Raw genomic sequence first — 23,155 nt, 5'->3', positions numbered from 1 at the left:
TTAAAACATGGAGGCCTGAAGACGAGAGCAGAGGCTTTTCTTGGCCCTGAAACCCACATAGACTCAGGTGAAGGGGATGAATGATGTCTTAGCTGGACAACACAGGGACACTCTGCAGGGGGACTGGGGAGAAGCCACCCTGGTAAGTCTTGAACCATGAGGCAGCGGTGCCCCTGAAGGCTCCAGGGACACCCGCAGTGGGGAAATGACATGCTGGAATCAAACTGTGGTGGTGTCCACTGAAAAGCAAACCCCTTCCACCATCCACCACAGGGCTCCGTGGTCTCAGTGGCTTCCAAGACTTTCCCAGTAAGGGTGAACGCTTCCTTCTCTTTAAAAAAAAAGAAGAAAACTTTTTTAAAACTGATTTGTTTAAATTATTACTTTTTCAAAGTAATACCTGCCTCCAACGTGGGGCTCAAACCCACAACCCCAAGATCAAGAGTCACGTGCCCTACAAACTGAGCCAGCCAGGCGTCCCAAGGGTGAACATTTCCTAAGGCAATGGAACTGCAGAGAATTCGGACAGCTAGGTCTAAGATGGGGCCACTGTGCACCGGCTCCCTAAGTCCGGTCCTCTGAAAACCAGTACTTGAGCACAACAGGCAGATCCAGGTTCATAAAGTCCAGAAGATCGGGGCACCACGGGCCACCTCTGCCCTGGAGGAGCTGGGGGTAAGCAGCCAGCCCAGCAAGTGGGCTCACATTTACCCGCACAGTCAATTACACTTAAGCATCATCTGCTCAAGTTTACTCCCTATCACCAGCTACATCCCTGAACCTGGACCAACTAAAAGCCCGACTCCTCAGAGTTCAGTATCATTCCTCCCTGCAAATGACTCTTGCACTCGAATCATGTCATAGTCACGGGTACAGATTCTGGGTCCATAACTCTCCAACCACAGGACTTCTGGGTGGAGGCGTAGCGGACAGAAGAGGGAAAACATAATTCTTCACATACTTCACACTCAAAATGACCTACTTCACAAAAGCTGAAGAAAAGAAAACATCTCAGCTCCTGAAGCTTCACGGAGTGTGTGCAGCCGAGCTGTGCGTGGAGACCCAGCATGGAAACTTGTTCCGGGAATCTGAGCTCTAGGTATGAATTACCCAATCCCCAGTCTTGGCCAGTGCTGGGCTGCAAATGTAACAGGAAAGACGGGACTGGAATGGATGGGACCTCGTCGGCTTTCACTCCTTCCTTTCAAACTGCCCCCGGGGAGAAGAGCCGGATCCACGCTTCTAATACAGAGGCCCCGGCAGCTAATGAGTCACACGCCACGACCCTCCCAGAAGAACGGCATCCAGGACAGACCTGCCGGGAGCGGGCCCTTGTTGGCCTCACTCGGATGTGCTCTTTTTGCTCTACGTGGCTGGGGGGCTGCAGCAGACGCGGCCCTCTGGCAGTGCAATGTCATGTCTGACGTGGAGGCCCAGGCCATCACCCCCAAGGTCAGAGAAGGTGGGGGTATCATAAGGCCCCTAGATGCTAGAGTGTGAGGGGCCTCCTTCTGCAGTTGGCTTCATTAAATAAGCCAGGAGAAGGCAAGGAACATTTATTTGGCACCAAGGTGGTGCAAAGACTGTTTTCCCATTTGCAAAATGAGGCAGCTGGGTCACAGACTCACCAGGGTCTTACCCGGCTCGGCTGCCCAGGATTTGGTGGCTGCACCAGCGCCCGTATGAGGTACCCCCTGAGCACCACAGTGCACATTACTAACACCTTCATCAAGTTGGTCAGGATTCTGCTTGCACGCCTCCAGTGACAGAGAATTCACTACTTTTACCAAAGCCATCATTTTCATTTTGGATAGTCTGACTAGTTCTCACAGGGCTAGAGTGAAAACTTCCACCCACTGCCCACCAGAACCACACAAAATAAGAACTTAATGCTCTTCCCTCCAGTAATCCTTTTAAATATCTAAAAATAGCTTACGTAAACCCCAAGACTCCTCTGTCGTGGCCTTCCCGTTATCTTATTCCTCCTAAGACGTGAATTTAAGCCCCGACCCCTTGCTTATCCCCTTCGGTAAGGGTCCGAGAACAGACGTCAGCACCCTGTGTTGACCAATGTATGGCGGAGCCCAGCACAGCTCTGGGGGCAGAGGCAGCTTCTCCATTCGGGAGCCCAGGAGTGAGGCAGCTTTCCTGGCCACCACGCCGCACTCGTGATGACACATACGAGCTCGTGCTCATCCCTCCCGGAATGTGTTTTCTTACGCACTGTCATAAAATTGTCTCCCGTGTCCTGTATTTTTGAGACCTTGGTGCACGGACCTGAGAATACCACTTTCCACTCATATCTGTTCTACTTAATCTCAAAAACATGGCTTCACCACCTCAGTGTATCTGTGGGGCTTTGGAGCCTGCTGTCTGTCGTCCATGTCCCATCCAAGCCACTCTTCCCGGAGGTCTTTGCATGTGGGAATACACACAGAGGTCGGGTGCAACCAGGGGAGTCTAGGACCAAGTTCCAAACTGAGGGAATGAGCTCTCCCAACCAGCTCTAGAGAGTCCTGGCGGCTGGGGTGACCCTCCTGTGGAGAAAGTGATGGTCGACTTGGAAGGACGCACGTGGTCTGGACACTTCTTCCGAGTTGGGGGTCGGAAGTATCTAGGTGGGAATTCCCACGGGCTCTGATCCGACTGGAGATGAAGGGGCCATCAGGGTGGATGAGGGAGGGACAGAGGGGATAGATGATGTGCGCAGGCCGAGATGCCAGGCAAAGGGTTCACACTGTATAGAAATGTTTACTGTCAGTCCAATGAAAACAAGAGGAATCCTTCTGGTATTCTGTCTGAAGCCAGGAAGGCTGTCCCTTAAAATGTCCCAAACTGTTAAGATTCTAGGAGGTTCTTCCTTCCCTACTCTGTGCCCTTGTGTCTCGGCCGTGGTCTGTGGTGCTTCTGGGATCTCCCCGCGTAGCAGCAGTTAAGACTTGGGGGGACACTCTTCACCGTGACTGGCACTTGGTCACGACAGTAACAAGGAGGTCATGTGGGTGCTTGTTCAGATGGAAGCCCTCAGGCTCGCTGACTGACTTCACGGCAAAGACAGGGAGAAGGAAACCCAGAGGCAGAGCCATTTCACTAGCGGCTCAAGTTTGGCCCCAGAACAATACCTTCTTGTTTCCTCCCAGCCGGAAAAAAGAAACTAAAATTCCCAGCTACCAGCAGCAGTTTGTTTTTCTGATCATCCTTAAACATCCTTACAACATAAGAAGGCACCTGGTACCCACAGGTGGGAACAATTCAATTCCACGCCAGGAAAAAAGAAAACTCTCCAATTTGCTTGGAGCGGCATCTAAAACTGGGCCTCCTTCCTTGCAGTGCAGACCAACATTCCTCTCTCGTTGGCTCCAAACTGGCCACCACTGAGAGGTGAAGAGTCCTCCCCGTCCAACAGAAGGACGTGGGTGCTGCCCGACGGCTACGGCATCTGGAAAGCCCACAGAGAGCCACAGAACAGGCTGACAGCCACAACCACGAGGGTCTGGGAAATGCGGGCTCCCCCTCCCAGCCCCAGCCCCTGGTGTACCAGCCTTCATTCGGATGCATCCACGAAACCACTGGGGGGCGGGGGGGGGCTGTTCGTCTCCCTGAGGCTCCTTCTCTCTGGGCTGAGAAGGGAAGATCTCCCTCCTCCTAACCTTGGTCTGCTCTGAACTGCACTCAAAGCAACGTCCTGTTTGCTCTGTGAGCACAGTCCCGTACCCACTTCCCTGGGGGCTGGAGCCGGCTCTGCACAAAATGGAGAAAGGCCGGCCCTTGGGTCTGGGCTGGCAGACCCGCGGCTGAGACCCCCGCTGCCCCCGCGGGTGTGTGGAGACCAGCTGTTCCCACCGCGGTCTGCCGAACGTGTCCGAGTCTGCCCGTGGACACGGCACAGGTATTCTGTGGAAATGCCTTCCAGGGCACACAGGTGCGACAATCCCCTGAGCAAACATACCGATCGGCTTAGGCACGTGTGACTTTAACGCCAGTTGCATTCTGAAGCGCACATCTGGACCACGGCCGCAGCCCTTTACAGCCTCTTTACAAGGTTTTTAATTTTTTCTTTTCTTTCTTTTTTTTTTTTTACTTACAGAGACACGACGAAGGTCTCTCTAGAAACAAGGGTGCCGCCCGCAGGGGCGGCAGATCTGGCTCTGGGATCTGACCCAGCCGTCCACGCTCGGCGCCACAGTGACTGTCTCCGGGCTCTCCGGAACCCTGCGACAATCCTGGCCGTCTGGAGTCACAGAGCCATCACAGTCATCAAGGGCTGCCATTGTGGGGAACCCATTCTGTGTCAAGGGCTTTGCGTATGTTATTTTACAGCTAAGAAAACCGAAACCCAGAGAGTGAAAGAAACACGCCCAAGCCACAGGGCTGAGAAGAGGGCCGCTGGGACCCGACCTTGGGTCTGGCTGGCCCCGTGTAGAAGGGGCACCGTGGCAGTGCAGGCGGGCAGCGGGGCTCAGGGGCCCTGGCTGAACCCGTGAGGTTGAATTTGGCTCAGATGAACACACACAAGCACAACACCACCACCGTATACACGCTGGTCTGGGAAAAGAAAGCAGGAGACGACGGTGCATGGCCTGGCGGCTGGGGCCCACCACACTGGGAATTCTGGAAAGAAGAGAAGGATCCTCCACCTTAATAAGGCAGCTAGGGTCTGCTGGCTGAGCCTTTGTTAAGACCACCCACTCTTGATTTGTGCACAAAGCAGCTTCCCAGAAAAGATGGGTCTACCAGGAGTCCGGGAAGCAGCTCCGCCAGGAGCACAGCTTGATCACTGAGGGGAGCTGGTCCTTCCTTCCCGATGGGGGTCTTCACCCCAAGACGTGCAACTGTGTGATCCAAGCGTGACCGTGTGACATGTGCTTGCCAGAAGCCAAGATTTCTGGAGGAATCGGAGTCGCCGATGCTGATTCGGGGGACTGTGTTTATAAACAAACTTCTTTTTTGCACACTCCTGCTTTCCATTTGACCTTCCTCCATTTTCTTGGTAAAACTTATTTTTACAGAGACAGAAAGTGCACACATGGGTGAGGGGTGGGGGGGGAGGGAGAGAGAGAAAGAAAGAGAGAAAGAGAGAAAAAGAGAAAGAGAGAGAGAGAGAGAAAGAGAGAGAGAGAGAAAGAGAAAGAGAGAGAGGAAGAGAAAGAGAGAGAGAAAGAGAGAGAGAGAGAATCCCAAGGAGGCTCTGCACTGACAGTGCACTGTCAGTGCAGAGCCTGATGTGGGGCTTGATCTCAGGAACCGTGAGATCATGACCTGAGCAGAAATCAAGAGTCAGACACTTAACTGACTGAGCCACCCAGGTGCCCCTTTTTGACTTTCTTTTAGCAGATGAAAATCAGATGGCGTGCCAGGGCAGCCAAACCCTGAGCCGCGGCCTTAGGATGGTGGGTGACAGATGATGGGGCCCTGCCATGGTCACTCCCACCACCCGCCTCCAGGCTGGGGGCGGCTTGCAGGCTGGTCTAGACCCTCTCTTCAGGGGCTCCGGAAGCCGCAGCGGACAGTGTCTGTGTCAGAGTGGCGGTCACGGGACAGCTGAACCTCGCACTGTGGGGGCAGGACACGGACCAGCTCCGCTCCCCTGGAAGGCAGACAGGCCTCTCTCTCGGCCCGTCTCCCTAGCCAATTAAAACGGCACGACTGAGGGGGGCCCGGGTTTCCCCACTAACTGCTCCCAGAGCTTTCACACAAGCCCAAGGCTGCGGCAGGCCGGGTGGGTTCCCAGAGGCCCTCCGTACACGTGGCTGAAGATACAAATAATACGTGTGAAAACCCAAGTACTGATTACACTGCCGACAAGTGGAAAGCCAGACACAAACCCTGTCCTCACCCGCAGTCCCTGGAGCGCGGCCTGCAGCTTCATGCAGGGACAGAAAGCTTCACGCATCATGAGCCGTTCAGACCTATCTGACCAAATGGCCCAGGTCTCATCAAGCTCCAGGACTTTCTGAATTATCTCCCCACCACTTCACACTCCAGAGACTGTTTCTGGTAGTGGGAAGGCACTGGGTGACCTTAAAGCTACAGATTTTACCCGGCCAGACTGAGGGACGAGTAGTTGGGACCCAGTAGCCAGACTAAGGGAAGTCTGGGGTGGGATCTTTCCACTCAGGCCTCTCCAATTCAGCCTCCAAATCACTTATGGAGAGTTTCTGGGGATGTACTTCAGAGCTGGCCTATGTTCCCCTGGGACCCTCCAGACCCTTCCTGGTGCACTGAGAATGACACCCAAAGCCCATGCCCCACAAGGGCCTGGGTTCCTCTCACTACTGCTCACACCCTGCTCCAGCCTCCACTCAAGTGACCCCACAGCCCAGGAACCACAGCCCGAGTGACTCCCACTGCTCAGAGCACTGGCTCACCCACCCTGCCCCTGCCAGGCTCCACGGCTGAGCGTGCCCTCCGCCTGCCCCACCCCGGCCCTGCCAGGCTCCACGGCTGAGCCCGGGCTCTCCACGACCACCCGAGGTTCAGTGATTCACTAAGAGGCTCACGGGACTCAGCACAGAGTCTTCCTCCCCTCCAGGAGCTATTCCAGTGGAAGGAGACAGGGCAGAAGTAGCCGAAGAGAAGGCACGAGGGGGAGGACCTGAGGAAACCAGACACAAGCTCTCAAGAGCTCGTGACTCCTCTTTGGGGTCAGACAGGACGTGCTCCATTCCTCCAGCAATGAGTTGTGTGAGGTGCTGTCTACAGGGACGCTCATCAGACCCGGTGACCAGGATTTTTATGGGTAGAGTGCTCCCTACCCAGCACACACAAAATTCCAGGCTCCCAGAGGGAAGCAGGAGTTCAGCATAAACCACAGGGTTTGTGGAGAGAGTTTAAGCAACACAACACGCGCCATTCTTATCAGGGAATGGTGGGGACCCTCCCTGAAAACCAAGCTCCTGGACGCCAGCCAAGGGCGAGCCTTGCAAGGACAGAAGTGCCACACCGGCTACTCGAACTCTCTCCTGTGCAAGGGCAAACCCACTATCATCAACGCACGCTCGTACCCCCCTATCTAAAGTCAGGCTCTTCTGCTCTCCTGCCTCCACACCTGGGTTTGGTCCTTCACATCACTCAGCAAATCACGCAAGCACTTTGTTCCCTTCCTCGGGTGTGCACCTGTACCTCTTCAACTTCTGTTAAAATGTGAGCCCTGTGTTGGGGGTGCCTGAGTGGCTCAGCCGGTTAAGCGGCCGGCTCTTGATTTCGGCTCAGGTCATGATCCCAGGGTTGTGGGATCAAGCCCCACGTCGGGCTCCAGGATGAACACAGAGTCTGCCTGGGATTTTCTCTCTCCACCCATCCCCCGCTTGGCCCCTCTCCACCACTTGTGTTCTCTCTCTCTAAAATGATAATAATAAAGCCCTGGGTGGCTCAGTCGGTTGAGCGTCCGACTTCGGCTCAGGTCATGATCTCACAGTCTGTGAGTTTGAGCCTCGCGTCGGGCTCTGTGCTGACAGCTCAGAGCCTGGAACCCGTTTCAGATTCTGGGTCTCCCTCTCTCTCTGCCCCTCCCCCGCTCATGCACGCGCGTGCGCGCTCTCTCTCTCAAAAATAAACAAACATAAAAGAAATTTTTAAAAAATGGTAATAAAAAAAGTGAGCCCCATGAGGGCAGGGGCTGCACCCGACCCACTCCCTGGTGTGCCTTGTGCTCAGGGCACAGAAGGTTCTTAATATCTGTGGAACGATGGTAAGTACTCTCTCCCATCGCCACAGATGGGAACCACTTCACTCCGTTTTCGAGACAGAACTTACTTGAGGTCTCACTGTGGGCCAGTAGCTGAGCCCCGACCAGAACCCACAGCCTTCCAGTGTGGCTGGTGATGTGACACGGCCTGCTCTCTCACCACGTCTGCACCCAAAGCCACCTCATACCCACAACCATAAAAGGCCCAGGACGTGAAACATCCACAGGATAACTACCGCCAAACCAGAATAATCTTGTCACGCTCAAGTCGGTGCAAGAGGAGCCTTATGAACAGCACCTCACTGAATGCCCCCCTCACCCCTCAGAGGGCAGGGGGCACCTCTTCAACAGACAAGGAAACAGAGGCTCAGAACGTTCACATACTTGCCCAGAGTCAGTGAGTGAGTAAGGGCAGAACAGAGAAGGAAGTCCAGGCCCTTTCAAGGCCCGGCTCCTCCTGATTCCACAGCCGGCCACTCAGGTCCAGTGAAGCGGGGAGACCCCAGGGGCCCCGGGTGCAAGGTCTGGGGAGGCAGCCGGGAACATGAAGTTCCAAGGATTCGGGAAACCAAGGCGATAAACTTTTTTCACACACAAATGTGGATGCCGTGCCCCTCCAGGGCCAGTGTTGCCCAAATGTCAAATGACAGAGGGACAGGATGGAAGAAGGAAGAGGCAGAAATAACCACAATTCGTGCATGGCCCCAAAGAGGGGAGAAAAGGCAGGGAGCTGGGGGCAGCCCGTCCACCCAGCACCCTGGCCGCTCCCAGAGAGGCTTGTGGGTTTCTGGACTGCCACAGGGACGCCAGCCTTGTTTCATTCTATAAACTTCTTCCAGACAAGGAGAGCTGATTAGAAAAGCTAATTAAATCTTTTGAAGATTATCTCAGACCCGAAGCAAGGGAAGAACACGAAACGCCTTCCCACCCAGCTCCTCCACCCCCCAGACTCTGGCCTTCATTAAGCTTTGATTTCAATCAATTGCACACCCACTAAAATTAACTTATAAGGCCAATAAATTGCAACCGCATGTTTGAAGGTATTATCTGCTGCAAGCCAAGAGCCAAGGACCGCAGAGCACGGGGCAAGATGTCTGGCACAGACGGGAGTAATCATCTCTGGAAGAAAGCAGTGCCAGCCCACTTGGTCAGAACATCTGGTCTCAGCAGAATCCAGGCCGACAGAGGCAAAAATGAGACCCGGTGTGAAAGCCAGAGGTGGGAAGGTTTCCCTGGGAACCCGAAAAATCAAAGCACCGATCCTGGGGTTCACAGTGCGAGGTCCCTGGCAGCAGCGGTGGCCGCCCCCCATTGAAATCCCCACTCCCGACTCTTCCCCGAGGAAGATGCATCGTGTAGATCAAGCGATGGGGTTTTGTGACCGATGAGCTACCCTAGGCTTGGGCCTAAAAAAGCAGTCAACTTTGCCAAGAAAGAACGTGAGGCAATCCCATAAGCCAGCCGACCAAGAGCCTGCCCTTTCTGCTACCTTTTCCCATGTCCCCAGGTGCTACGCAGGCTGCGGGGACACTCCTTGGACTGAGCCAGGCCCACGATCACAGGTAGGAAACCGTCTTGGGGTTTGGCAGAGGAGAATGGAGTAGCCTGGATGTTGGTGACCAGGGTGGGAGGGCTTGGACGAGGGCAGTGAGCCATCAGGATGGCCTGAGAGTAGACAGCGACCCCACCCAGCCCGCCAGCAAAACAGGCTTGTCCCCTAAGCATGTGCAGCAAATTGACTATTTGGACCTAAAATGAGGGCTGCTTGGGTGGTACAATCAACAGTCGTTGGGACAGTTCTTCCTCTGGGGGAAAGCTGCCACCATACCACTGATGATGGCAAAAAAGGGCATCAATAAACATGGGAGGGACCCGAGTCAGAGGCAGGGAAGCAGGGACCCGATCGGCTTGTGAGGGGCTCCTACTTGAAGGCTCCTCCTGCCCACACCCCAACTGAGGGCACATTTATTCCATGATGGGGGAAAGGTGCATGCAGGCAGGAGAGGGGGCACCACGCCCCTTACAAGTGGAGGGTCTGTGGGTCCATCCATCCCTGGCCCTGGCTCCCTCCCTGTGACCACTCTGATCAGTTCCAGGGGCTCATAATTCATTCTAATTCTCTGCAAACTCAAAGCCTTGACACAGCCCGGATGAAAGCACCCCCCCCCAACCCCAGACCTGAGGATAGAATCCAAGGCTTTCCCTCCCTCAGGATGCTAATGAAGAAGCCGTAATCTCTCAGGGCAGAGAGCAGCCTCTGGGGAGACAGCGAGCACTCCCTCTCTGGCAAGGCCTGGGTGGCTCTAGATGCCTGACCCGGATCACGTTTCAGTTCTGGTCTCAAGCACTCACTCTCCCGAGGAGAACAGCAGGAGAAGGAATGAGGTTAACGGGTCCACGATAAGCAGGGGAGAAAGGGGTGTCTGCCACTTTGCCAGAAGACAAAATATCCCTGCAAGGTCTTCAGGCATAAGCCGACGGGGGCGGCAGCAGGGAGGGTGGCAGGAAGGAACACTCCGGATCTCTGTGGGCTGCGTTCAGTGGCCTTCCCAGCACGGCGAGGGCCCTTCCCACCAGCAGTCTACACGACACGCTCCCAAAAGTGTTCGCTGCAGAAGGATTCTGAGCCCGCAGGCCGGAGCCTGGCAGCTTCAGTCACTTGAGAGGGTCAGTGGTCAAGAAGTCGGGCACAAGGTAAGGCCAGTCCTAACTCTGTGACCCATCAGGACCCAAGAAATCAGAAACATCTGGGGTCATCGGGAATCCAAGACCAGGTGAGCACAGGGGAGGAGTCTGCTCTCCAGGCTCCTCAACGCCTATGGGGGCGCAGGCCAAGCTCCAGCATGGAATGGGGTGCCCCCGAGACGGCAGCACGCCCTTGCGCCTCTTCTGCGCTCGTGGTGGCAGCACTTTTCTTCCCGGCCCCTCACGCAGCAGACACAAGGCAGTGCTAGGGGAACGCCTCCCCTCGCGGCGACCTTCGCCAACACGACAGGGAGACAGGCGGAAGGAGGGCTGTGTGGCCTCACTCGCTGGGGACGACAACAAATGAGCCTTTCTAATGGGAAGGGACAGAGCTGAAGGGTAAAGGGAAGGCGTGACCTACTGCCCCTTCACCCCATGGACCGATCCGGTCCCCGGAACACCCAGGTAACCACTGGCTTGTGCTCAAGGCAGAGGAAAGGCCTCCTAGCCCCCAGCTGACTTCTCTCTACTCCAAAAACACAGGGCAGAGAAGAGCTCAGCCTTCTGGGCCGTACCGTGGTCACCAATGTGGCTACCACCAACTCGGGGCACTCTGAGAATGGAACTTCTGGAGGTGAACGATGTACCACGATGTTAAAAAAAAAAAAAAAAAAAAGGTAATTAAGAAAAGGAAAGAGAGAAGAGGGGGGGAAAAAAGATTTGTTTTCATAATTTTTAGCCCAGAAATGTGTCTCATTTTAACTCTCGTCATGTGTGGTCCAGCTGGGAAAATGTTCCTCACACACGGTCTCAGGAGAGAGTGTCCTCAGTACTCTGATAACAGTGGGTGGTTTGAAACACGACTCTCGGTCCCCAGTGACAGCTCTAATCACCACCTGTGTGGTGGCCTGTGGTTGCTGGCACACGGGAAGAAGCGGGCCTCCCCGCACCCCCCTCACCCAGAGGCCCGGAACTCTCTCCACACAGACGCTGCTGGGGACAGAGGTGCGTCCTCTGGGCTGGATTCCATGCCTGCCACGGCACCCCAGGGGCTGGGCTTGTCCACTCGGGTGCAGGAAGCCGTCCTGTCAGTCCGCCTCAAGCCCACAGCGGGTCAGCACCCCTGCAGAGGTGGGCACGGGCTCACAGACACCTTCAGGTGGACATTTGCTCAGGAAGGGAAGTCTCTTCAGGAGATGCCGTGAGGAGATACCCCCCAGGGAGGGAGTCCCAGGCCTCGCTATACCGGAGCGGGGTGACCGCTCTGGCCAATCAAGACCCCACAGAAGGCACACGCCTAACAATGACCACGTGTCATCACATATGTGAAACAGCAAGACGGGAGGGGGAAGAAAGTCAGAGACAAAACTGGGCCCTTCCCTAGGTCTGCCCCAAAAGGGCAGGACCAAGGCCACGAGTCTGAATCACTTCATTCGGGAAATCACAACTCAAACCCTTAAGTCCAAAAGAAATCAGAACCACTCTCATTCTGACCCCTGGAGAATCCAAGAGGCGCCCGCACAAGCAGCCTGACAGACTGCTCTTTCCTGGCTCGGGCGTGGCTGGCCCCCTCCGGGCATCAGACCTCAGCTCCAAGGTCACGTCCTGCAGAAGCTTTCCCAACAGCTCCACTTAAAGCAGCCAGTCACTCTCTGCCCCACCACCCAGCGGGGTACCTGCTCACAACCGTCTTCCCACAGTGGACACTTCGAGAGGGCAGGAACATGGTCTAGCACGTTCGAGGCCGCACCCCCAGTGCTTGGCGGGCACCTTCAGTGCCGGGTGAGTAAGTGAACAGACTCTGGACTCTGGACAAGGATGACTTTACATCCCAGGTCCACTGCTCACTGGCTCTGTGAACTTGGGCAGTGTACTTCGGCTCTCTGGACCGTCACTCACTCGCAGAATGGGGACGATCCTTTCACGCGGGCTGTTCTGGAGAGTAGATGGGGGGGTGGGGGCGGGGAGTCCGACGAGGCCGTGAGCACAGCGCTCACACCGTCACTGGCTGGCCACCGCGCATCACTGCCCTCTCATTATCAGTACCATCCCCACAGCACGAGACGGACTCCACTTGGGAGTTCTCGTAGGAGAGCCGTGCCGGCCTCCTAGCAGACGGCGGAGGGAAAGGTGGCAGTAAAAAGCAACTACAGATACACGAGGAGACAGTGGTGCGTCCCCCTCCCCGCCTCACTGCACGAGCAGCAGGTCTCCGGCGGCGTGGTTCTGGACTTGAGAACACTTCCAACACCAGGACTGGTTTTAACTGTGAAAATCAGTAACTCGTGTTTGTGGGAACAAACACGGACTCACGCGCCAACTCTCTGCCTCGACATCCCGTGGAGCCCACGGTCTCATCTGTGAGGAAGGGACAACCCTCTTCCCCAGAAGTTCTTGTAGGGACGAAAAGTAACGTACGTAAACTACTGGCGTGTGACAGATATCGAAGATACGGTGAATTACATGGCGAAGCATTCAGGGGCGACCCAACTGTTTCAGGCCACCTGTTCCCAGCTTCCTTAGAGCCGGGCTTTTGTATTTCATGCGTCTGCTTAAGCGTCATGGGGATTTTCTGTGCATGTATGCCTGAGAAGTGTCACTTTTCCTCCTGAGCCAGCTTCTGAAAGAAATTCTTCGTTAAATGTGTTGGAGCAAATCTGCTGTGAGCTGGAAGCCCATTCCAACTGTCTGAAAACCGGAGTCCTGCAATCGCCACAGCGCGTGTACCGCCACCAGCTGCTGGACAACGGTTCTGGCGGTTCGGATGCTTTGCTTCTCTCATTTCCACTTTCTTGCCCACAGCCTAGATCCGGGTGGGCAAATAGCCCGAGGGCCAAATCCCCCCCACTTCAAGGCTCAAGAGGTGGTTTTTAGGTTTTTAGCGGACGATATATACAAAAAGAAAACACCGAGACTAAAGTTGACAGACACTTAAGTGACCTGTGAACCCTAAAATTTAACTTGCTCTCAGGCCCTTCACAGAAACCTCTGCGGATCCCTCTCTGAAATGACCCAATTTGGGGCAATGCGTATTTTACAGAACTTTTACAGTGAGATTCTACTGATTAGGGAAAAAATGCTTCAAAGGCTAACCTTCTCTGGGGCCTTTCCTTGCAAGGTTGATCAATTAAGTGGCCGCTCCCAGTGGCACCTGCTGTTATTACGAAGCACAACACGGGACCCGCACGGGGGGCTTGCGCATGGCAGCGCTCCGCCCCCGACCAAGTCAACTCGTAACCGACCCGGTCGCCAAACGAACACCCAGCATCCTGCCGTGAGTGCTGTTTTGCTCGGTTAGGTGAGCCAGGTGACAGATTCAAGGAAGGCTGTTTGGTCTGGTCACACTTCCCTTTTGTGATTTACTTATCAAAGCCGCAAGAGCTGGAGTGCAAAGGGAGGAAGGAACTCACAGGTCTCGATACTGGTCAAAGGCATTGTTGGCTTCCACCTCCAGCTTTCTCAGCCGAGCCGAAGGCATGGCCCCGTCTTCCAAAGGAGGGTCATACTTGTTACTCCATGGTGACCTGGAGGGGAGGAAGGGAAAGAAATAACATGAATCGTTCCAGGAAGACACGGCCCGTGAGCCGTGAGCCCAAGCCCCAGGTGCCTGACATTTCAGAGGCAAAGTCACTATCCACAGCAGTTTCCAGGCCCTGCTCGGAGTTTGCAGAGCAAGGGCTTGAGGCACACAGGCCTGGGCACGGACCTCGAGTGCCATCTCTCATCAGCTGTGTACTTCTGGGAAGCGTCTTGACTTCTCTGAGCCTCCCTTTCCGAGTGTATAAAATGAGGCTACCATTTGCTACGAGAAGGCTGTGGAGAGGAGCGAAGGAGAAAACACACCGAGTGCCCAGACCAAAGCCCGGCATGTACTAAGTGCCAACGGTGTGACACCTTCTTCCCCCTTTTCTAATTTCCCTGTTTGATCAACAGACGCCCCTCTCGCCTCTCGGACCTGCTGGCAGTTCTGTATAAACTTTTAATCCAAAGACCTGCCTACACAACTAAAGATAAGAGAAGGGAGCTGTCCATTACGGAGGCAGCAAGAGACTCGGCCCCAGAGGAACTGCTGATTACATGTGAGGAAACCTGAGGGGTCCTGTTCTCCATGGGAACAGGACACCCTTCCAACATCCAAGACCACGGGCACATATAAAGACAGCCAAGTAATGAGAGGCAGCCTTTTTCTAGCCCAAAGACTTCCCGTGTTAAAAAAAAAAAAAGTATTTTGCCCCATCAGGAAAGCACTTAATGACAGAGAGTACTGGAAAGGGGGTTCCAGGGGAAGTGCCTAATCATGAATTCCTGCAGGTGGAGTTCAGAGAAAGAATGAGAATGAAAAGGAGAGAGGAACGGAGGGGCGGTGCGGGTGCCACGGGCTGTGGACAAAGTCCTTCCCACTCCTGGACGGAAACCCCTTGACGTCTCCACCATAAGAAACGCATACCGCCTGTCCACGTCGCCCCCAGCTGACAACCAACCTTTGCATCGCAGAGAGTTCCAAAGAACCTTTCAATTTGGCATTGATTTACGGAAAAAAGGGATCGCTGTCTTCAGAACCCCAGTGTTAATGAATTCCGTGCACAAGCCTCATTCTTCCAGGGGACTGCACTGCCCCCCCCCACTCCTGGGCACCCCCACAAACAAATCACAACCGCACCCCACCGCCCCCACTGCCCCCCCCCCCCAACTCCTGGGCAACATCACTAACAAATCAACCAGAGGGAGCTGGGTGGCCACTCCTCCAGCTGCCTTTGCACACAGGCCCCAGCTCTCTCGGCTGCTGGGCCACAGAGGGCAAGCGTGGGAAGAGTCATCAGCCTGGCTCCCAAAGGGGGCTCTAGGCAGTAGTGGCCCCGGCCACTTCGAAAGCAAGGAGTCTGAAAACCCTTCTTTCCAAGCTGACCATTCCTCTGCACCATTTTCCTCTCTGTTGGAACAGAGACTTCACAAGAACCGGGTAAGATGCTGCCTTCTGCCCCCTGACCAGCAGCCAGCTCTGTGATCACCCTGAACTGGGCACACAGCACAGGGAAGAGTTATCCAATAAGCCAGGACCCATCTAGCTTAGGGAGCAGCTGTGAAGCGGACACTAAGCACTCTCTCATCTTTGCCTAAAGGCCTCTCCCTTCTAGAGCGTGGCTGAGGTGTCTGTTCTTACTGTTATAGCACGTGTTCTTCATTCCCCCAAACTGTGCTCAGAGAACTCTCCTCCACGACAGAAATGTTCTCTATTGTCACCGACCAAAATGGCGGCTATCTTTGGGTTGGCTGCTGAGTGTCTGAGATGTGTGGCTAGTGCAACCGAGGGGCTCTGTTTTAATTTTACTTAATTTGAATTCATTCAGGCAACCAACTCCAGAACCAAGGTTCCAAGAAGGCAAGTCTTTCCTGTCTTCTTTGTCCGCTAAGCACCTAGAACATGCTGGCATGCAACCACATGCTCACTTAAGCTGTTAAGAGAATGAATAAATCCCCCCCCCCCCCCAACACACACACCCTCCACTCTCACATACAGATGTCTATCTCTGCAGCTGCCACAGTCCTAGCCTTCCCTCCTCCAGGCCACGAGGGCGCCTGGGGAAGGAGCCCATGTTGCCCTCCTCACGTCCCTGCGCCCAGCACAGAGCTCCCAGGTGGTGAGCACTGGTGACGGGCCGAAGCCTTACAGCACGGGGTGGGAAAGAAGGACCCAAGGGGATTCTGCTGGTGGCCCTTCAACCAGAAGAGAAGGAGCCACCCTCCGCTCGTTCTGAGGAACAACAGAGGCCTCGCAGCAGATCCCGAGACAAAGATGCAGTGGAAGAGGATCTGAGGCCCCCCTCCCCGCCCCCCACGTGCCCCTTTCAAGACTTCCCAGAATACTCCCGGGCCTGACCTTCGTTTCCCCAGCTACACAGCCATCGCCTTCCTGCGGGCCTGGAAGACCTTCTCCAACTGGCTTTCATTTGGAGGTGACCTGATTAGACACAAGAGCCCATCTCTCTTGCAGACCGGGGGCCTGGAATTTTCAAGAAGCCTGTAACTCACATTCCTCCTGGCTCACAGACGACAGCATTTGAAGCCGTTAGTCCTGGAGCCGGGGTAATTGTAGCTGGGGGAAAAAATCATAACATTACCCAGAATATTCTTAGTGGAAGGGGCACTCAGAACACATTTAAGAGCTTAAATGGAGGCCATTTGAAAAAAGACAGATGGACAGGAACGGTTAGATTTCAAAAGTCAGGCCTTTCATTTCCCTCAGAGAATGCTTTTTGTTTGAGCTAACAGGTTTCAAACAGTGCTGCTGGCAATGGTCACGCCATAAGGATCTTATTTAAGCAAACGATCAAACACAGTTGGGATGGAAATGTGTGGAGAGAAATCAGAAGACCTTGAAGTTGTACCCCGAGAAGGGAAAAAGGAAAGAGAAGTCCTGTGTCCTGAACACCCTGGGCTCCTCTTTGGCTGAGGTCCCCAGGAGGTGCCCCAGGAATGCAGGAGCCGGCGGGGCAACCTGGAGGGGCTGCAGGCACCGGGGAAGCCCGGCCCGGGCACGGACACTGGATATGGGAACAATTCCAGCCGTCCCACAGGCTGCCGGGGACCAGCTGCCGCACACAGCGGACTGGAGTTTTCAGGTGGAAAAGAGAAATACAATGACGACATTGAGTGAGCGAGAGTCAGCTCGAGGGCCACCTCTTCCCGGAAGCTTCCTGAACCCTGTGCCTGGAGGGGCCGCCTGTCCCTTGGCGGTGTGCCGCCCGGTCAGACCACTCGGCACCGCCTGGGACCCCTCTCCAGCGAGGACTGGCCCTTCAGGGCGGAGCCCGATCCATTCCGGCTGCCACAGCACCTCCAGGCATCTCCACCTCGTCCAGCCCTCGCTCAGGAACTCCAGGCCACCCGCAGCCTACCTGCCACCTCCACGTCCTACCTAAAGGACATCTCAAGCTCCTCCCACAGTCCTCCTCATCTCAGTCCACAGCGGCCCCCACCTCCCCATCCCCCCTCACTGCTGCTTCCTCCACGCCCCGGCCCCGCAACAACGCTGCTGACTCTACTCCCGGGACGGGCCTCTCAAGTCGGACAGCTGCTCACCACCTCCACTCGGGTCTCTGGTCTGGACGGGGCCAAAATCTATTCCTGGCCTAACTTCCAATCGAAGCTGGCAAGGGGGCACGACTGTAAAACATTTGTCTCGTCTCTCCGTAAAGTCAGTATCAATGAAATCTTCGTAATTCACATCAGGTTCCGTGCCATTCAGCACTTGGCCTGTGTCACTTCTTTTAACCCCTCGTAGCTCTGTGCTACGTCCTTCAAGGCCCTGCAGGACCTGCCCTGCCGCACCCTTGACCTCAACTCCCACCCCGGCCTTCCAGTCAAGCTTGAGCCTGACCAGCGCAGCTCCAGCCAAGGACTTTACACCCAGAACGCTCTTCTCCCAGACCCGCGCATGACCGAACCTTCTCATCAAGGCTCATTTCACACATTCCCACTAACAGAAGTACCGTCCCTGACTTTCCATCCTGCCTCTCCCTTTTGTATTTTCTCGATTCACTTTTCACAGTCTCGGTTGACTTCTGCGTTCGCTTGGCTTCCTCACTGGGACGGAAGCTCCATAGAAAAGGGACTTAAATAGTGCCGGCACACAGAGGACAGGCCTACAGAGACGTCACCACGCGTTCTGCCGAAAAGAACAAAGCCCCCGATTTCCAGGTTAGAGGTGAGAACGCTAAAGACCAGAAATGGTAAGTCATCTGTCAAAGGCCTTGTGGCTACAGGGGCCAGGGCTGGTTTGGAGCCAACGTTGTGACTCCAGGTAATTTTTCCCTGCTTCCGTGTCTCAGCCACTGCCTCCTCCCCCAAGAGAACATCAGGCCGAAGCTGTAAGACTCAGCCCAGGTTGTGTGGCCTCCAAATAAACCTAAAGCAGGCTGCATTCCTCCACCATCCTCCAAGGCAATGCACACAGCAATCCATCACAGAAATGCTGGACAGTTTAGGGATTCTTGATGTTTAACAGGAAGAACGCCTAGACACCCTTAAAACCTAGCTCAGACATCACCTCCGTCAGGAAGTTTTCCTGGAGTTTCCCCAGCCTCTTCTAGGCTGCCTGCAAATTCCGAATGAGCTTGGTTGGCCCTGGTCGCGTGAATCACATCACACAGTAACCAGCTGCTAAGTGCACCTCCTGTTCCGGAGTGGCGATTCTCCAATGCAGGGGCCAACGTCAACTTCGTTGGGCAGGGCCCTCAGCACGGCGATGGGAAGAGGAAGGAGAGCTGTGGATCTGGTGGACAGAGCTGCCTCCCAACGTCCCTCACTGAAGCAGTCCCTCCTCGCGCTCAAGATCCCCGTTACATGCACACCCTATACCTTGCCCTTGGCATGGCTTAACGCAATTACTGTTTTGTAACAACAGCCATCTCCTGTTAGATTGGAAGGGCAGGGGCCCTCGCTCATTGCTGAATCTCCAATGCTTTCTGGAGGCACCCCACAAGCACCCCAGTGGTTGACCGGATGGCAGGATGGATGGTGGGAAGGGATGAAGGGTGGGAGAGAGGGAGGAAAGTCAGGGAGAAAGAAGGCCGGTGGGCTGTGAGACTGTCCAAGTTCAGTGGTCCTCGTGCTGCTGGGCCGGTGGCAATGCCCGGCCCGGGCTCCGGCCCACCATGCCTGCCGCATTCTCGGGGTGGGAGCTCACCTGTACGAGTCCCCATCTCTGTTGTAGTCACACAAAAGGTAATCCTTCCCCACCACCTTGTCTCTGGCGATTTTCAGGGGCTGGTCAACAGAAGACAGGAGATCTTCACACAGACTGGGGACCTGGCAGAAAGAAAGGAAAAGGCAGAACCGGGGGGTTAAAACAACACATCAAAACCAGGTTGGCTAATGGCAACCAGAGCCACGTCGTGGTCAGCATATTTAACATCTGGCCCTTGGTACTCTGCCAGAATTATGGGCCTGTTCTTTTCTTTTCCACATGTGTCTGACACCAACTGTGTCCCTCCATAAAGAAACCTGTTCTTGAGTTACAGCGGAGCGTGATTTCCAACACAGCCTTCCTTCCAAATCTGCGTGCAGCGTTAATTACCTGGTCGCCAGGGTGGTCTGGTACATTTAAGTATGTATATGCTTGCTATTGGTCTCTGGTGGGCAAAGTACAAGCTCAAGTCCTGAGAAGAAGGTAAACATTTGAAATACACAGGAATCCAAAGAACTCTGAGAATAACCCGTCCGTGCCGGAGAACTCCCACAGGCTCCCATGCTGGGTGGAGTTTCCAATACTTTCCAGGCCCCTGGCCAAGCACTGCCAGGCTGGCTGGCGGAGTCGACCCTACCTGCTGCAAAGGTAGCTACACACCGGCCTCCCCCAGCGCCGAGCTCCAGCTGGCTTACCTCAGGTGGACCCACTGGGAGCCATGTCACCGAGAAAGAGGGCCCCAGGGCCTGAACCCCATGACAAATGCTGCCGAGTCTGACACGTGGCCCCACTGGTAACCAGGCCGCTGGCCGCCGCCGCCTCCTCCTCCTCCTCCTCCCAACTCAAACATCAATTTCCACCAAAATATTCCAGGAAGCGATGGCAGCACTTTCTGAAATGGATTCCTTCAGGCCTGAGTCACTTCCATGCTGTATTTTCAATGTGCTGACTTATTCCTTTCATGGGCCTGGGTTTATGGAGGCCCCACCATATCGTTTACCAGGCAAGCGGCTGCCAACGGCACCAACAGCCCTTCCAAATGGAAAAGTTAAATCATGTGGCAAAGATACCCAGCAGAGCGGCTCAGCAAGGGGGCAGACGGCCGCGGCCGTTCCCGCGTTCCTCCAGAAGACCCTTATCGCCTCCAGAAAGGTGGTGGTGGGGAGACTGCCACCCCAGGGACCACCCAGCCTCCGGGGCCTCTCCGGGAACCCCTGCTGAGTCCCACGGTGCTTCCAGGCAGCTTGTAAGGCCCTGGCTGGCACAGCTGGAAGACGGTGACCCTGTCTCACATAGACTCCAGCCTCTGTGAGGCAGAGGCTCCCTCTACGTGGACCCCTGCCAGTCACCTAGGCCCCCAAGAGATGCCCGCACCACTAACTCCTATACACCACCTGTGTCCAGCTCCCACAAACACACACACACACACACACACACACACACACACACACACAACAGGGCTATTTTCTTCCTTTTTTGTTTTTCTTTAGATTTTATTTTAAAAATAATCTCTACACTGAATGTGGGGCTCAAACTCACCCTGAGATCAGAACTCTCATGGTCCACCGGCTGAGCCAGCCAGGCGCCCCCAAACAGGGCTAGCAAATCAAAGTTAGTTTTGGTGACGGTAACATCCTACCCCCTACCAAGTGTCTGTCATGTATCATGGCCTGTCAAGAGTACAGACGGTCAACTTGAGAGCTCACACACAACCTGTGAAGTAGGCATGTATTACCCCCATTTTCCAGATTACAGACAGCCGAGGCCCAGGGTTACCAAGCTGCCCAGGGGCCACACCAGAAGCAGGCAACAGCCACAGAAATCCGCCCCCCCCCCCCCGCCTCCACCTCTGATGGTAACCCTGACACAGAAGAGGAAGGACAGTGCATGCCAAAAGCACACTGTGGTGGCAAATAACCCCCTTCCCACCCCCTGCTCAGCAACCAGTGGCCACGGGGCCTGGAAGAAAGCCCCGGCCACGGCAAGGCAGATTTTAACAGCTTCCGCCCGACGCCGCTGGGATCTGGAGGTGGTCTTCTTTGCTGCTGTAGGCCCAGAGGAACGGCCCTGAGCACCTGCGCCGGCCCAGCATGACGAGCCCCTCCCCTAAGCATCACCGTTGAATGCGCTGGACCAGCTCACACCCGGGGGCCCTGACTTCTGTCTAGAATCCCATTCTAACTGGCTGGCGCCCCTGGCACTGCTGGCCAGTTCATCCCGGATTGTGGCAGAGAACAAGCCACCAGGCTCTGAAGTGCGACTTCCCGACTCCACCGCTTACCGTCCCTTACCGTCCCTGCAGCCTTGGGCAAATCATTTTTATGTCTCAATGTCCTTACCTGGCAAGTGGGGATAAGAGAACCAGCTCATCGAGATTTGGGGGATCACAGGAGGCAGTGCCTTCAGCATTCCAGCCAGTGCCCAGCACGGGGGCATGCACGCACACTAGTACTGGACAGCGAAGCGCCCGCCCTCCCCCCTCCGTACCCGCGGTCATCTGCGCTCTGTGACTCTTTGATGGCAGCGCCAGTCCAGGTCCCACCTGGATCCACCGCACTGCCTCTTTGGGATCCGGATAAAAACGGACCCTTGAGAATCCAGTTCTTCTTACCTGCAGTTCTGCCTGGAGCCAGCTGTTTCCCCTTCCCCACCAGTCCTGCTGCTTTGCAGGGACCCCCACCCCCCAACACAGGGAAGCCCACAAGATCATGGGATTTGGTATAAAACAGGCTTGACTTCACTGCCATCCAAAAGGTGAATCCGTGGATCAGAAGTACCTCCATAATTTCTTCCTAGCACTTATGCTAACTGAAGTGACTTTTAAATTTATTTGTTGTCTGTCTCCCTTCCCTAGAATGTCGATTTTTTTCCCCAGGGCAGGGACTTCAATCTTGTTCACTGCTGGATCCCCAGTGCCTACGGCAGTTGTCAGAGGCATAGTGAGTTCTCGAGATTTGCATGGGAGGGAGGAATTTTATAACGCGAAGCCTCCCAAACACCAATCAGCTTTGTTTCTAAGTTAATAAGCTGGTGTGCAGCAAGAATCTTCATCAAAAGAATCTGTCGTCCAGAACTGAACTCTGATGGACGCCAGTGACCAATTTTGCTTGTGGTTCCGGCCAGACAATCTCAAACCTGAATCATGACACGGTGGAAAAGCCCTAGACAAAGAGAACTAGAGTTTTATAGTTGGGGGGGGGGGGGGCGGTTTATGAATACAGACCCTGAGGAACACAGCAACGGGGGCAAGACTGAGAACTGAGAGACCGGGTTCTAGCCCCTGCTCTTCTGGCAAACACGCCGGGCACCTACCCGGGAGGCGGACGGCGGCCTGTTATGAAATGAGACGTTTACTTGGGTTTTGTTTTACAAGTTGGGAACTCAGTGACCTACTCTTCTTTCTCTGTTTTTCTTTCTCCTGGGACCTCCCCACCCCCACCTTAAAAAAAAAAAAAGTGCTTCTGGCCTGTGAAATCAAAAAACGTGGCAGCCACTGGTCTAGAAAATGGGATCCAGCCCTCCCTGCCTGTCAAAGTAGATAGATCAGGGTAACTTTCAAGGTCAGTGTGAAGAACCGGAAGGGAGTCCACTCCTCCCACCTCGGACGTCCTGTCCTTCAGAGCACAAAGCTGAGGCAACAGTGCAAAGGATCTGTGGTGCCAGCCGTCATCAAGAGCCACTCTCGTAGCCTGCCCAGCCTACCTTTCCTATTCTGGTCACAAAGCTTCTCAAGCCCACGAAGCCCGTGGCAGGGCTGATGTCCCCTCTCCACCGCTGCCCACGGGCAGCCAGAGAGCCTCAGCCCCTGGCCTACTCAGGGATGGGGCCTTCCTAGGAGTTTTCTCCAGGGGCAGATACACGGCCTATATTCCCTCTGCCAGGGAAGCGGGGGTGGGGGTGAGGGCCCTGGGCTGCGGCAGGCCTCAGGAGAGCATCTGCATGAGCTTCTGAGCGAGGCAGAGCGGGTGATACTATCTGAGCTCCTAGATCCAGCTGCCCTTGTGACTGGGGCTTTTAAAGTCCATGGCCAGGTACTAACCAGAAGAACATACATCTAAACTGTCACTGAAAAATTATGGCAGTGAACCAGAAACCAC

General features: G+C 55.0%; 1 protein-coding gene across 3 annotated transcripts in view; it reads right to left on the bottom strand.

Moving 5' to 3' along the window:
- Nucleotides 1-23,155, bottom strand: part of CAPZB (capping actin protein of muscle Z-line subunit beta) — a 135,281-nt gene that overhangs the window by 21,167 nt on the left and 90,959 nt on the right. For all 3 annotated transcript variants that reach the window (XM_047873341.1, XM_047873339.1, XM_047873340.1), the window contains exons 3-4: nt 19,059-19,180; nt 13,783-13,896 (exon numbers count right to left, since the gene is read on the bottom strand). In XM_047873341.1, the coding sequence (XP_047729297.1) occupies nt 13,783-13,896; nt 19,059-19,180 (236 nt within the window). The remainder of the gene's footprint in view (nt 1-13,782; nt 13,897-19,058; nt 19,181-23,155) is intronic.

This window comes from Prionailurus viverrinus, chromosome C1 (assembly GCF_022837055.1).
Source record: "Prionailurus viverrinus isolate Anna chromosome C1, UM_Priviv_1.0, whole genome shotgun sequence".
NCBI classification, from domain to species: domain Eukaryota; kingdom Metazoa; phylum Chordata; class Mammalia; order Carnivora; family Felidae; genus Prionailurus; species Prionailurus viverrinus.
The sequence above is the reverse complement of the archived record's forward strand: the minus strand, read 5'-3'. Positions and strand labels throughout refer to the sequence as shown.